This window comes from Haemaphysalis longicornis, unplaced genomic scaffold (genome assembly GCF_048455015.1).
Source record: "Haemaphysalis longicornis isolate Haplotype H1 unplaced genomic scaffold, Haemaphysalis longicornis Haplotype H1 scaffold_2, whole genome shotgun sequence".
Lineage (NCBI taxonomy): Eukaryota > Metazoa > Arthropoda > Arachnida > Ixodida > Ixodidae > Haemaphysalis > Haemaphysalis longicornis.
In genome coordinates this window covers 5,276,818-5,293,503 of record NW_027526295.1, presented here as the reverse complement: position 1 = coordinate 5,293,503, position 16,686 = coordinate 5,276,818, and the positions used below count along the sequence as shown (strand labels likewise).

Here is a 16,686-nt window from a genome sequence, read left to right as displayed (position 1 = left end):
GCCGCGTCACAACTTGCCGGAAATAAAGATGTTGTTTCTCTCTCTCTAGCAGCAGCGAGCAGCTACCTTTCCGATTTATGTACGGCACTTTTCTGTTTCCTTGCATATTCTTCTGAAGCGTACTTCTCCGGGCAACCACATGGGCTGCTGTCAGAGCAGACACTTCGAGGTTCGTTGCAGCACACAGCACTACATAATTGAGTCTAGCAATGCAATTGTGTCCTCACATTACCATCGCCGTTATCCTATTCGTGGGTTCATTTTATTCCGTTATTGTAACTGACGGCTTGACCATGTGTTCACTCGTTTGCCCTACAATTTGCAACTGTAGAATAAATGTGCTTTGCTGCTTCTATAATTACCATGTCCACCCTGTTGGCGTCCAGTGATGCGACTGATTAGTCTCCTTACCATACTTATGATCTTACCCCTTTGCAGTTTTTTTTCTTCCTTGCACTTGTAAGCCATACTGTGGCTGTAGCCAAAAATTTCTTCAAAAGGGCAAGGGGGGGGGGTATTTTGTAGAAAAGAATGTGAGCACTTACGGGCTACCTGGAAAAAAGTTTTGGTTGGGGGAGGGGGAGTTTAAACCATGCCCCTGCTTGGCTGCATCCCTAAGCCCTACAGATACTGTCGGCAAAATGTCGCTACTTCTGCACTTGCAGGCCCCAACGCATGCAACCTTTTGCCCGTTAAAACTAAGGATTGGGTATCACGCAAAGGATGAGAGTCGAAGTCATTTCATAGGACACGTGTTTGAATTGCAGACTAAAGTCCACCTATTTTCTTTATGTCAGCCATTTAAATCCCCATATTTTGGTTAACACCACTACCGGACACCATAATTCCACATGATGGGCATGTAATACTTTAACATCAAACAACATGATACTGACCTCGTCCATTCAAAGCATAATGAGCAAATAGCAGGGATCACGGCATCCTTTGCCAATTTTATTAAAAGAAGCCAGGAAATAAGTGAAACTGAAATACAACCGACACAGGCCAAAATGTCAGTCATTTTTGGCAATAACCAAAAGCATCACAAGTTATAAAAATTAGATGTTTATACAATACAATATTCCAACACATATGTTCACTGTTTTACTACGTTTTGACTACTCTGGTGCAGCACTACAACTGCTACACAATATACAAGGTTTCATAGACACAATTCCAACATCACACTGCGCAACAAAAACAAAAAAGGCAAACATAAATTGTTGTCCAGAGCAATGCTATTTCAAATATATACAGAAAGTTCTAGTTTGCGAATATTCATACAGAAACTAAAAAATCCATACACCAGACAGATAAGAAGTGTCAAAAAGGAACATAGGCATTAAACACTGCGTATATATCTTGACCTCACCATGTCTCTTTGAAAGATCTTGGTGTATGATTTTTCAAGAGACAGCAACGGGAGACATATCAGTGCATCAATGATAGGACAGCAGTAGTTGTAGCTGATCTAAAAAAAGTTATTTTAAAACTAGCACAATTAGAAACTCCAACATCCAGGCATGATGATGATGAAACTGTTTTCTCCTAATGCGCAATATGGATTGGAAGGATGAAAATAATTGTGAATATATGCAATGGGAAAGTTGACAATTTACAATCACAAAGGCAGAGCATGCACAATAGCTATGTTCATGTACCCAAGTTCAGGAGTGTAACTACATCTGCAAAGGAATAAATAAGATGTTGAAGAGACCAAATGGCTCAAGTGCAATATATCTAGAGCAAGAAAATTGTAGCATTGTGCTAGATGTAGACACATATGGCAAGATTATTATGACTGACCACAGGATCGAGGAGCAGAATAAGGCTTGGTTTAGATAAAGAGCAAAAGTGCCCCAGAAAAGAACTGAACCCCGTCTGAGACGTGATCACCAAGACTTACATTCGGAGTGATGCCACAAAACAGATTTTGGGGGTCGAAGAGAAAGAAAACATAAATGATGATCAATATGTTCACAGTGCTTTTTCACTGTTAATAGTCAACAGAGACTGCCAAACGGGCACCTTAACATGACAAACTGACAATAACAATTTTAGGCAGTGCAAGGTATTAGGAAACCTGAAATGAAAAAGAAAATGAAAACAGAAAACTTACTTTATCAAAAACAACTTAAACTTTTTGACACCACAACAGCAGTATTGCTTGAATCACACTGGCAAAGATAATTGAGAGATGGTACCTATCAACCCAGATCATAGGACATCTTACTACATAGGTACATGACTTAAGCCAAAGTGAAAAAATATGTAACAAAAAAGAAAAAAATATGCCCATGCCCTCTGTACATATGCTTATAAGGTGAAGAGAGGTGACAAAATGTGCCCATGCACTTTCTACAAGTGGTTAACCAGCTGTACCAGGCAAGCAGCTAGTGTTTAACACACTTAAACTTAAACTTAACTTAACTAAACCTAAACACTTTTAAACTTAACACATAATGAGTCCAGGCGGAAGTAGCAGGGACTGTGCTGTTTGTAGTGATAGCAAAACAAAAGGAGGCAGGAGGGAAACTTTTTCTGCAAAAGCTGCAGTAAAACCCCTGGCCTGCACCCACCCAGGAGAATGCTTCGATCAGTTTCACACACTGCCCAAATATAGGTAAAGAAGTTGCAAGCACAGAATGCAAGGGAAAAATAAATCTCCTGAGTTTTTCTTGCGCAGTTTGTGTTTTTCTTTGTGGCGCCGGAAACTTGCAAAACAGTTTCAGACCGGAGCGGCGGGAAAGTGGGTAAAAGTTTTGGACCGGAAAGGGTTAGTCCCGCCACCTGCTGCAATGGCTCAGTGGCTAACGTGTTGTGCTGCTGAGCCCAAGAATGCGGGTTCAATTTCCAGCAGTGGTGGCCCCTTCCTGATGGAAGCGAAAAGCAAAGATGCCTGTGTGTTGATATTTCAGCGCTCGTTCACGATCCCCAGGTGGTCAAAGTTAATCCGAAGCCCTCCACTATGCGTGCCTTGTAGCCCGGGTGTAACTTCGGCCCGTTAAACTCCCCAATTACAACTACCCAATCCTAATCCCGCTCAACTTGATTGGGCAGGGCAACAATTAGAAAACTTTCAGGAGTACACTCCATGGCAACACATTTTTTCTTCAAGGCACTGGGACTACATGCCACTATGACGGCTGTTCGCCTCCTTTCTCGCACAGCTAGAAAAGAAATTCCCAGTTGCAGGTCTCTGAATGGAACCGTGCGCACCAGCTCCAGCTTCTCTACTAGCACCAAGAGCTGTGGTGTGCTCCGAAAGGAAGCCAGAGCTTGTATAACTCCAACTGTGCCATCCTCGAGCTCAGCAACACAATTGACCCTCTTGGGCATGTTGTATGTTTCAGAGTGCCACAAAATGCCATTGCACTGGAATCTACTGTAGTATGTTATCTGTGTTGGTAGGAGCCCCAGGTGGTTCTCCAGAGCAACTTCAAGCCTAATATCTGGGCTAGAACAACTCTGACGCTGGTAACCAACTACGTCCCCAGGGAGCACAACACCAGTCCTGCCAATCGTTTGCCGGCCAACCATCCTCTCAAAGAAGGACCTTTCTTCTTCCTCCTCGATTTTGTCGGCCCAGAGACACAGGTGCTGCCACCAAACGAAAGTGCGAGCAATCTGCTCTCCAACGTGCTGCGTTCCCGAAAAATAGCCCAGCAGAACTGCATTTCGTCCCTCAAAGGGAAAGCATGAGGTAGCCCACAACGGGCCCCAGGTTTCCACCGAGTCTGCCAGGTGGAGCAGCTGGTGTACATTATATGACACATTTCTGGCTGTGTACAGTACGCCCATTTGCACCACAAACTTCTCCAATAGGGCCCGTGCTTCTCGTATGTCCTGCTGGGTGATCTCTGCTTTCAGGAGCAGGTACACACCATAAGAGAAAAGAGTAAAATGTTTGAAGTACACGAGCGGCAAGACTGGCTTCAAAACAACATAGCCATAAAACAGCAACAGGGCCCGCATCTCCGACGCCTTCCAATACAACATGTCCTCAAACTTTCTTGGGGTGCGGGTAATTTCCGTTGGAGGAGTTATTGCCAGCAGCAAGCTATTAAGCTCTTCCGTACGTGTGCCAATATACCAGTCACACTTATGGTATTTACTCTTAAGCCACAGCTTGAGCAGTTGCCGCATCACTCCCAGGCAGGCACAATGCTGGTAGTCGGGGATAAACCCATCAACCACGTCAAAACGGGGAAGGGTCATGGCAAGGCAGGGACCAGTCACTCCTTTACAAGGTGCAGTAAGTGTGCCCTTAATGGCATCTGCTACATGTTTGCGAGCCGTTCGACGCTCTGGGGCAGTGTCCAAGAACTCGTACGACTTTCCCCCCCGATGGTAACACCAACTACAGCCCTGAAAAGCATTAAACTTTTTACAGTTTCGGACTGCAGAACAAGCTGCTGCATCCACTGAGCATGCGGCAGCAAAAACTCTCACATTAACCTCCTTTCCATCTTTCATACAGGAGAAACCAGTGGAAAGCTGCTGAAGTTCTTCTGTGAAAGGCGTTAGGAGTGCAGTCATGTTTGGTTTGGAAAAACCAAACCACAGGGCAGGCATCAGCATGTTCTGCTTACGTGCAGCAGGTTCCAGTTGAGCTATCTGACACTGAACCGGCCAAATCTCAAATGTCGATTTTTCAAACACTCTTATCCCATCTGTGTTCCAAATGAGAGATATGTCGTCATCTGAAAAATCTGCACACAATCTCGCATGCTCAATGCCATCAAACACATCCTGGATTGTGTCTCCTCGAGCTCTTTGTGGAAGCCACTTCAGGTTTTTCTGAGCAAGAATCCTTTGTAACTGCTCTTTGAGAGGCATCACTAAAAAAAACGAACAGAAGGCAAGATCTACATCCCGATTGCAGTTTTCACAGAAAACCTGCTTCGTGCAGGTTTCTTGCCCCAGGTACCCCTTACAATACAAGCAGTAAAAATGCTTTTCGGGTTCTCGCACATCAGCACCCAAAGCCTTCTTCAGCAGGTACTTTGATCGTGGTGCTATGCCTGGGTCAATCGCATTCAGCATGTTGAGCAAGTCTGTGGTGCCCTCGTCGCTAATTCTGTGACGCATCACATAGGACATGAGCACAGCTGACACCTGCAGTGCTTTTTCGGGAAACGGAGCATTTTCTGCACCTTCATCAGAATCTTGGTCCTAAAAGAAGAATAAGGCAAGTCACATAAACTGCACACAAAAATTCTGCCCATGGCAAAAAACATCCAGCCAGCTCTTCATAATACTTACTTGGTCACCTCCCGTCTCTTCAGAAGCTCCGGTGTCCACACCAAGTGCTGCAGATGAGACCCTTAGGACTTCTTCCTAGTATGATAAAAGTAAAACCTGTTAGTTTAGTGACTCTCCACTCGTTTTAAAGAGGCCATGAAAATAAAGCACGTTTGTTTTATCTGAAAGATCTGGAGTTTCATAATGCCCTCAATGCTTGCCCGGCAACAAACAATGCTTTCTTCACTACGACATTAGGCTGAAATTTCTATTTTCCCGCTAAATTGTGTCTTTCGTGGCATTACCTATGACTTATTCAGAGAATGTGCTTTATGCAAACATTAGTATGTTGACTACGGCCACCGAGAATGGTAAAGCATCTAAATGGTTGCCTTGTTTCCTGTCTGCCTTCATAGATGGTGTGACAATACCACTTATGAACCGCTGTTCTTATGGTTGATAGTAATCACTCGTGAAAACTTGGGCATGATCGACAAACAGGGCCACGTAAGTGGTGACATCGCTTATGCCAGTTGGCCAGTGTCAGGTGAGACAAGCCAAATGCACCTGATGGTTGTGCAGCTTCAATTAGCATAGTGCACACAGTCTGCACTGATGTTTGTATGTTTACTGTTAATAATTTTCATTATTTACCTCACCATTCTTACTGCTATAAAAAAATTGGCACTAAATTTAATTTAAGCCCAAATAGCTTGTTCTGCAAGCTTATAATGCCTGTTTAAGTTACATTGGATTTTCCCGGCCTCAGACAATTGCAATGAGCTGCCCATAATACATCATAAGTGCAGTTTAAAAACGTAGCTAAGGTGTCGCATGTTTATTCTGTATTTTCCTCATTGTTAAGCTTATTATAGCAAAGTCTGTGTTAAAAGTGGGCCAGAGTTGTTTTAATGAGGCACTCTTTTGAACGACCAAAGATTCATTTTGTTTTCACAGCCCCTTTCAAAAATAAAATGAATAAATTTGCCTTCGATTACCTAGTATGAAAGTCTGCTTAAACAACCTGTATAGATCTGAAATTTTTGAAATATTTAAGTCAAGCATAGCTCCTATGATTTAAAAGACTTTCAAAATGCATGCCTTTTATATGACACTGTCGGCTGATGGTACTAACAGTCGTTCCTTTTTTTTTTCTTGGCACTCTTTGGCCAAGTAGCCCTTGTGCTACGAAACAACACAAATCAGCAAATCACTGGCACTACTGGACCAAAAGTCAGGAACTTTCAACAGTTCAATGCACATTGAATTTTTTGTTTGAATACATAATAAAGCAGAGCATTAATAATTGATTGCCTAAGTTTTCCAACCACATGACTAGTGACATCACAGATCCAGTTGCCTGGTAGGCATGGCCATACAATTTCCAAGCTTTAGCGTGTAAATTTACCTTTGTTGTTTGCATTCCTTGACTCATTTGCTTTTAATTAGTTTTTTTTATCACACCAGGTGAAAAACAGCTTAGAAGGAAAAATACCTAATTAGGAATTGAAATCATTTGCAACCACAGGGACGGCAAACATGAAAAGGGAAAATTTTTGCAATTTACCAAGGGGAATAGTGTTAAATGCCTGAAAACAAGGTATAAATACTCTCAGTCAAGGTCAGTACTGAGGTTCCTTATTTGTATTACTCCCAGAACTTTAATTAGGAGACATGGAGGCATAGTGACTGAAAGCGCAGGAAAACCCAGGACAAAGGGAGGAACTACAGAGGACGAGCGCTTGTTTAATAATGCTTGTGCAGTAACGACTAGCAAGCATATTCAACTACCACTCAGTGCAGGGAAACAATTGAATCGCGGTTTAATTGTCTCCAACTTTGAAAAACTGGTTTCACACCGAGTGCACTAAAAAATATTATCCATAAAATTAGATAAATATGCAGAAACAAAAATGTTAGGAAGTCCAGAAGTGAATGAGGCCTTCAGCCTAAGTAATAAAAAGCAGATCGATGAATGTACCTATTCTGGGCGAGTTCTCAGCTTTGGTCCTTACTATGAGAAAGAAATAAGGTGCAGAACTAGTATAGGGTGGGTTGCATTTGGTAAATGTCTCTCTACTTTTTTTTACTACAAAGAATGGTGTACTCCAGTGCTAAATGACTCTGCTGAAGCTTGACATCTTGCTTAGCACCTCGAAAAAAAGCTTAGGTTAACTGCGTAAGCTATGAAAAGGATGATAAGAGTAATGTTTTTGAGATAGGAAACAAACGCCATAGGTTAGAGAGCAAACTTCGGTAAGACATTCTAGTGCAAATAAGGAGCTAAAATTATTTTCAGGGCACTTTTTGCTTATGCCCTTTAAGGTGGAAGCTTTATTTGTTCCCCTTTAGCGCTATCGTGCTTGCAACTCTACCTTAATTTCTTTGTCTTTGGCACTAATTACTTTGATAGGCAGACTGGCGACACTGCACGTTAGATTACCCAAAATCAAGTTCTTTTGGCTCATTTGCTTGTACTCATGTGCTGTCACGTTCACCTGTCACGTGGCACGCACTAGGCTAACTCTTAATCTCCCGCTGACAACGTGCGAAGGTAGCATAGTGCTATCCCACATGTCTCTTACTTTAGAGAGCAGTGTCCCATTTGAACTGAAGTGTATTTTAAAGCAAAGCTTCACTACTTTCGTCCAGTGGTATCGCGGAGTTAACCTTTTGACCGGAGACACGCCCCCGGCAACACACCCCTCGAAGCGCATCACGCGATTTGCCAGGCCCACTGTCGGCGCTGTGCACAAGGCCCTATTTTAAGTCGTTCTGCTCACATCTCAGCCACTGCTATCACGGCGGCGACGCAGCGGACAGCCGAAGAAACCCGCAGCCTCCAACACATGCTCCCCTGGGGCGTCTCGGAAGATGTGACTCATCTTGTGCCGTGTTCGCCGTGAAAGAGAAACGCCGCGTTCGCCGAGAATAAAAGTGAGGCCAGGCCTCCTTCTGTGAGCGTTCCACATGACCGAAAGTCTTTGGGCCGTGGTCGGCAATAGAGCTATATCAAACGCTAACCAAGCGAAATAAAGTCTCAACCAGACTAAGCCGCAACCATTTTTTATTTACTCTTGGCAGTGATGCTTATTTTGTGCACCTAACAACAATGATTTTTCACAGGCTAAGCCCCTTAAGAAAGAGCTGGGCCAATCCTTGAACCCTTGATATAGCGAACAGAAAGGACCCCTAGAGTGCCCTAACAAAATGAGGTGAAAAATTGGAGAAGGCTTTACAAAACCTCCAGGGAAACGCACGGATTCAAATCACAGAATAGGACCAGCTAGAGGTATGGACACACCTTAATTCTGCAGTGGGCATCAATACTCTGATGATGTGATAAATAAGACCTGTAAAATATGGTTTTATTCCTATTTTTGATAAAGCAGGTTGCTGCAGTAAATGTGTTCATTCATTATGATCTTACTTTAGGCTCCTAGGTTATGTCCCAAAAATTGCATGTCAGTGTAAAATACATCGGCAAGCTTCATTTACAAAGCTTGCCGATTTATTTAGAACTGGCATAAAGCAATCGAATCAATTTGAAGCAACCACAGTTACAGTGCACATGGTTATACCTGCCTGTACAAAGCTGCCCATGTACAGGGGGGATGAAAAGAAATACGAACACCAGAGCGCACAGCCTCCGACACATGCCGGCTGCAGTCAGTAAACTGCGCGCATGCGCGGTTCTTTCAGGGCGTTTGAGAGTGTGGCCTACTCTTAGGGGAAATGCTTGATACAAAAGCGACGGCGCCCATTTATTTGGAGGTGTATTTTCTTGCTCTGTCGCCACTGAGCATACTGTTATCTACTACATTCGGGAGACAAGCGTGCAGCAGGCTGATTGCAACTAGTATGATGCCCTTCAAAGATCATCGTGCTCAGCGGCGACGCAGCGTGAAAAGGCGCCTCTCAAAGAAGTGCGCATGCGCACAGTTTACTGACTTTGCAGCCAGATGGTGCAGCATGCGTTGGAGGCTGTGCGCTCTGTTCGCATTTCTTTTAATACTCCCTGTACAGTAGACACTGCACTAACAGGTGATGCAAACATTGTAATGTAGACACTGAGTGTGGCCATGTTAATCAGGCGTACCAGATGTCAGACCCATTCAAGCAGTATGCAGCATGTCCTTATGGTGCTAAGACTGACTCAGTACCTGACTCGGTACCAGACAGTTTGTAAGCCTGTCCTTTACTGGCCACAGCAGCCTACAAAAATGTACTTTTGCACCAAAAGTTGCCCAGATTCACAACACCAGTGATAGCATGACACAATCAAGACTACACTAATAAAATAACAAATGGAGCAAGATGTTCCGAGGGCTTTAATAAGGCCGCTCTTATACTAACTAGCCGTTCAGGGCAAACTATTGTCAGTCCTGATAAAAGCGGGAGACAATGAAACATAACAAAAGTACCATTAAAACCTTTGGTAGAAGAATTTTCTTTCCTTAGTTTTCATTCAAACTCATGACGAAATTTGCTAAATTTGTGTCAGTATTACAAGCCTCAAAGGCTGAAACCTCACCTGGGGATTTCTTAGCTCTTCCACGAAAGGCTGGTCCTCATCTGTACTCAGTTCCGAGCTCGAGGAGTCGTCCAGTTCCACCTATTTTGATAAACAGAGCTTATCAGCTTGTTACCTTCTTTTTGAAGGTAACATAACCATGCAATGACTTTCATTCCGCTATCCCTGCCCAAAGTACACAGTTTCATTAGCCACACCACTGATTGATTGATTGATTGATTGTAGGGTTTAACGCGCCGATGCAACGCAAGCGATGAGGCGCACAGTAGTGGAGGGCTCGGGATTAATTTTGACCACCTTGGGATCTTTAACGTGCGCCGAAATCTTGCTTTTCGCCTCCATCAGAAAAGCGGCCGTCGCGGCCGGGAATCGAACCCGCATCCTCATGCTCAGCAGCACAACGCCATAGCCACTGAGCCACCACAGCGGGTAGCCACACTGCTGCCAATGTGTAGTTTATTTAAAGTAAATGCTGGCAGAATCAATTACTCAGCTACTGACCGAAGCGCAGTGTTTGTGTGCTTCCTAAATGCAGTGAACTTTTTATGATTTGTAAACCTTTATCACAGCATAGCAAGGAGTAAAATGAGTTAATAACTGGGAGGCAGGGGTAGAGGAGGGGTCTCTATTCCGTTGTCCAAAAAAAATGCAATGCAAACCAACTTTTGTTCTTTTCTTTGTCATTGGCTCCAACAGAGAGAGCTTACTCAATCTACACACGCCTGCCAAAACCGTTGACTCGTATTATCTCAAATCGAAAATTTCAAAGCATATGAACATGGGGGAGGGGTATTTGTTCGTCTTAACTAATTCACATGCAATTTGTTAAATCCACAAACATATTTGTCATTTTGTCCCAAAAATGAAAACCCAGTTTATCTACACATTATAACAACATTCACATGTACTGTATTTGAAAAATGGCAAATTAATAGCCCGAAACACATTTATCTCTACCGGTTGGTTGAAAGAGCACAGGGGATGGCCAAAGGGGGCGGACAAACTTGAGCCCCATAAAATGCCTTAGTTGCCTCAGAGGTCATAATCTTACCTCTTCATGTGTTGACTCTTCCTCCTCTTCCCTGATGTGCCTGATATCAGGCGTACTCAGTACCAAGGGGCAGTTTGGTTGAACCTAGTGTGATAGAATGAGAGTTCATCAGCTCGACATTCCCTTCATTGCAAAATGTGATGTATGCCCAGTCCAGCAAAAAATTTGTCTACATAAGTACATACACCCCAAAGTTCCCCAAACACAGCTTTATCTGAGCCCTCTACCCTCTGTATGCAGGGATGCTGCGGTCGAGGTTTACAAGTTGGGTGGTTGAATAACTTTGGCTCTTTATAAAATAACCAGTACAAACGTGGGAGTTCCGCTTCGGCTCTCAGGCTCCCATGCTGTCACAGTGTCACTCACCAAAACCGAAGGCACAAAGCTCACGGTTACAGAAAGAAAGTGTGACCTGCCGCGACGTTTCCACGGCTACACAATAATCAATCTTGTGCATAAGGGCCTTTCTCTTCAAAGCACACGTATCAAGATATCCTATCGTTAAGGCTGGCATGAAAACTGTAGTCATTGAAACCAGTGAAATAATTTAAAGTGGTAGAAATTAATATTAATAGTTTTATTCCTAAAGCCAAGCGCAGAGCACTGCAAAATGCGCTGACATCAACATAGCCCATTGCCAACCTTAGAAGCGTACATTAAGTTTGCTTAGCCATTAGTGCATTTAAGAAGAAATGAATATATAGTTTTATTCATACCCAGATAGGGTAGAGCCAAGAGTAGAACGCTGCAAAAAGCACTCGTCGTTGTAGCCCACACCCAACTTTTGAAGCGTCCGACAAGTTTACGTAGCCGTTACTGCATCTAAGAACCCAACACACCTGTCTAGACTTTGTTTTACCACACATATCCGCTCACAATACCACCGAAACATTCAAAGCACCGAAGCAAACATGGCAAAAACCACGGGAGGCTGTGTAGTCCAATGCACCAACTCATTCCACTAATGAAGAGAGTGCCGAGTGGTGGTGCCACCCGTCCAGCTGCCCGGCCCCTATACACACAACATACATCTTGACATCATCATGAGTGCCTCATTAACTGAGGAATGACCAGCACCTTACTGAAGTGAAGCTGTGGAATGATGAATTTTATTAATATTACACCATGAGACCATTACACCATGCGTCCCGTAGCCATTGGCAATGGGGCTCATGTGCACAGTGAACATGGGTTGACTGATTGATTGATATGGGGATTTTTAATGCGCCGACGCAACGCAAGCGATGAGGCGCGCCGTAGCGGAAAGCTCCGGATTAATTTTCACCACCTGAGGATATATAATGTGCGCCAAAATCTCGTACACACGGGCATTTTTGTTTTCCGCCTCCATCAGTGGAAGCGGCCGGCGCGGCCGGGAATCGAACCCGCGGCCCCGTGCTCGGCAGCGCAACGCCTAAGCCAGTGAGCCACCGCGGCGGGTAGAGCACTAGGGTTATAAGGCACAAAAACCCCAGTGAGGAACTCTACCTCTCCAATTTTCACATATTTGGGAGGCGGTTAAAGTCGCGGCGAAGTAACTGGGGCTCTTCGATCTACACTCTCCGACTCACCGCGGATAGTCCGCGGGAGTCCGAGGATTCCCCGAAGGATACATGGGAAAATCGAATGCCGGACTGCTTCTCTGGGAGTCTGCGGCGAGGAGTGTCACCACAACTGTACATTTGCCTGAATGTCCACTGCCTTTTCCTGTTACTTTTTTTTTTTTCGCTCACTCATTTTCCTTTTTTCTTTCTTTTCTCCTTTTTTTTCTTTTTTCGTTTCCATCGCTTCTTCGCTTGTGATTATCTTACTCTGCATGTGGTGCGCGCGAGCTCAGGATTTTTCAAAGTGGGCCTTAAATGAACATTACTGACACTTGCACGTAATAGTATAGTAGTAATAATAGTAATAATAATAATAATGAAATTTACCTGTTGAGAGCAAATTTCTTGCACGCCGTTTTCTCCAGAAACGTCACCGCGCTGCCGGCTGCAGCTGTTGTCATCAGTGGCCCAGCTTGTCGAGGCCCCATCAGCACAACTTTCTATTCTTCGTCGCCTATTTGCAGTTCTTTCGTGCACAGGCACATCCTCCTCGAGGTAGCGCTTATACTTCGAAAGCATGGCGGCAAGTACTTGCCCTCCGCCGCTGGGCAACAGGTATTGGAAGGCTACTACAAGTAAAGTTATCAATTAAGTAACGCTCACTCGCAAATAAAGCCTGCTCGCGACGGAGTAAGTTCGCGCAGTGACAAATTGGAATCAAGTAGGCATTCGATTTAAGTTTGACCGACCTCGACGACGTGCGCAGAGCAGTCACAGAACAGGGAGGATGGAGGAGGGAGGAGGAGAACAGGGAGTCTACCGAAACGAGATTTTATCATTTATTGGTAGTGCTAGTTATGTAGCCAATGGACAAACGCACAAAACAACGCCAACGAATTTGAAAGGTAGCTCGCGCTACTAAATACGCGCGGTTTTAGTTTCGTTGTTGATTTGGTTTGAGTCATATCTCTAGTATTTATATAAACAAACTGCCTGTTTGTGAGAAGGATGGGCAAGGGCTCAACAGGCTCAACGCGGGGAGGCGTGCTGGCGTTAAAAATCGGTTCGCGCTTTTGTAATTGGAAAGGTATTCGTGCGTTACGTCATGTGCGGGTAGCCGGGGTCAGGTCGTTTTTGCACCAACCCTCTGTTCTAGGCGCTGGCTCGCGTGCTGCGCCCTCGCCACCTATAGAGAGATAGCAGACGACACCTAGCTGCGCGAGAGCGCATATCCATATCCAAACTGGGCATTTGATGATGATCGTTCTCACCAACTCCAGTTCTCGGCGGAATAGGGTCCTACAACGTTACTAAATTGTTTCAAAATAAATAACGTCGTCTAACAAAATCGCCACCGGGAAAGTAGTGTGATTTCAAGCGATCGATGGAGGCGCACAAAACGCGTGACTCACGGCTGTGCGTGGATAATCACCGATAATTTGTAGGCCTAGTTTCATGAAAATAAAATGTTAAGGAAGAAACAGCTAGCATAGCATTCTGCAATGGAGAAAACTTTTACTTTAGCCCTTCCAGTTAATTCAGTGAATAGTGTGCAAAATCAAGAGAAGTTTGGCGCACAGCTACAGCCCGCAAAACTGTCCTCTAGAATTCCTTTCATCTAGAAAGAAGGTTCTGTCAGACGAGCCGGTAATCCCGTTGGTAGTTGTGACGGAAATCGTATGATGCTTGCACCCCGCTTGCTTTTTTTTTTTTTTTTTGCTAAAAAATCACTGACAGCTAAATATGCATGCTGTGTGGTTAGTACGCCAGATTTCATTACTGAGCTTTCTTACTGCAATTTTTGTGGATCAAGGAATGTGTGATGCTAAGGAAAATCAGATTTCATAGGACAAGCAGCTTCTAAGATATCGCACTTAATTGTTACATCACTCCTGTAAATGCTATATCTATCGAGCACTCCTGGTATTTTGCTATTCTATGAACTACTTTACTTAAACAATCTGTCTTCCAACATTCAACGTGGCAGCTAGAACAATACGCAGCAAGCAGGACGTCGGTTGTACAAATTCAAGGCACACTAAATACAAACAGCTGCGGACACAGCGACTGCCTCTTTGTGGAAGTCTGAAGGCACAGAATATTTTGTTTGTCTTGTGTCACGTAAACCCTGAAACGTATGAATATGAAAGTAACATATTCCTTGAGCGTTGTACAAATTTAGCGCTGATTTTATTAAAGCGAAAATAAATGTTGGCAAATAAATTTTTAGGTAGAGGGATGCTCAGGTAAAAATATATTGTTTATGTGGATCAGCTAATAATAATGAAGCCACGCGCACCTCGTGGCAGAGAAAAAATGCCCAAGCGAGGCCGTCAAACATTGCTGCATGCGTTTGGGAACATGGAAGTTGCGAAACAGCTCATGTTAGTTTGATAGATTAATGACGAATTTAGTAAGGTAGGCTGCACGATAGTTTCGTCAACTTGCTCATTTCTGGAGGACAAAAACCTCGAACCGTCAGTGGCCGCCATACGCATTACCTGCGTACGGCTGCGCAGTTTCCACGAGAAACATGCATGTATTTTTACAATATTTTGCTCTAAGGCTGCGTCACGAGTAGTGATGGTGCGTGCTGAGAAACATTTTATTTGAGACGATATATAAAAAGAAAAATGTGGGGGACATCTTCTTATTGTGTACATATGCACACGTAATTATTTTTTTTCTACTGCCCATATGTGCATGCGTGAAGCTCTTGATGCAACTAGTTTTTTTTTTTTTTTTTCCTAATTGCAAGCAACAGAGCTGTGGCCGAGCCAATTTCTTCTTGTGTATGAGATTACAACAGTTTATCATTTCTAGAAATAAAACTTTTATACAGGGCGAAATACCAACGCGCATTCCCTTCCGACGTATTGCATCCAAACGCACAGCCAACGTTCGCACAGCAGCAAAGGAATTATGCGACGTTGAAAGCCATTGGAGAGTTCTGGCAGCCCGTCTACCGGGTTGACGGGGACCCGTCTGGGCCTGCGCGCGTGAAAGGGTGCGGAGGAAGGGCGAGGAGGCGCGGACATGGCGAAGGCAGGCCAGGGGACATTCTTTCCTCCATGCCAGGGGATTAGTTCCGCTGGCCTGCCTTCGACATGTCCGCGCCTCCTCGCCCTTTCGCGCCCTTTCGCGATGCACCTTCCGCCGGGCAGGCAGCATACGTACGCGGAGCTCGCCGTGATGTCGCGTTGTGTCGCAGCAACAACAAAGTCTAGGTGGTGTTGGCGAGGGTCAGCGACCACTCGCCCCCCGCGTTTTCCCAGGAACAACAAAACAGGCCAAGCAGCTAAGCGAGCACCCGCACGTGCGTCTGCCCGGACATTAGGTAGCCAAGGGATCGAGGACACGATTGAGGCGTTGAGGATGACGGAAAGCCGTCGAACGAAGGATTGGCGCTTCTCGGTTCGTTACAAGCGCTGCCCGTAAGGCAACCACTTCCGATTAATGTTAACTTGTAGATGTCTCATTTAATTGTAGAATAAAGCAGATTAATGAGGCCACGTTGGGCTCAACACATGTGATAGCCTTTCAAAGCCACGCCAAACATTCTTTTAATGTGCACACATGCAATTTTCCCCGCATTTAGCACCGCCTCCCCGACGTACATCACATTCAGCCGTTTGTAAGGCCACTGCCCCTGGTGACGGTAAAGTTAAATTGATTCCTTGATTAGTTGCGAGTGGCAAAATCGACGGTTCTTTATGTTGTGAATGAGTTCAATCAGTGCAAAAGCGCTTCGTGTTCACACCTCACCGTTTTCAAGATCAAAACAACCATTTACAAACATGCATGTACAGGAATTAAGACGCATGGTGAAACATATGTGTGTTTTACGTCAGTCAAAAGTCGTTTGGCACGCACAATGAGCGAGCCGCGGTGTTGTATTAAAAAAAATGCGTGAGCACCGTGTCGCAAAGCCCGATTTCTAATCAGTTTGTGAATAATTTTTTGTGACTTCCTGTAAGTTGAGGAGGGCAGCAGTAAGAAAAGCCGGGATAATCTGTCTCTGGACGATACACAGCCCTTCCTGTGTCCCCGTCTTCAGTGCTGTTAAAAATGCGGTCAAATGTAAATGATTTCCCAGAGTTCGCCTGCAAGTCATTTCCCTAGTGAAAATGTTCAACTGGGAATCCAACTGGTCCCAGTTAAACTGGGTTATGGAACAATTCCCAGTTGGGACCAGTTGCAACTGGTCCCAACTGGGACCAGCTGGGAATCCCAGTTGGGACCAGTTGCAGCTGGTCCCAGTTGCAATAAATCCCAGTTGGGACCAGTTGAAACTGGTCCCAGTTGGGACCAGC

At 44.5% G+C, this 16,686-nt stretch overlaps 2 protein-coding genes across 2 annotated transcripts in view; one reads left to right on the top strand and one right to left on the bottom strand.

Moving 5' to 3' along the window:
- LOC144166950 (uncharacterized) overlaps nucleotides 1-16,686 on the top strand; it is a 65,123-nt gene that overhangs the window by 19,546 nt on the left and 28,891 nt on the right. The window lies entirely within an intron of this gene.
- LOC144166973 (uncharacterized) lies at nucleotides 1,809-5,493 on the bottom strand. The gene has a single exon (XM_077696403.1). It carries the CDS (start codon nucleotides 5,101-5,103, stop codon nucleotides 3,034-3,036), a length of 2,070 nt encoding a protein of 689 aa, XP_077552529.1. The 5' UTR covers nucleotides 5,104-5,493; the 3' UTR covers nucleotides 1,809-3,033.

Coding starts and splice junctions, on each gene's coding strand:
- LOC144166973 (XM_077696403.1), bottom strand. CDS start 5,103: ATGTCCTATGTGATGCGTCACAGAATTAGCGACGAGGGCACCACAGAC.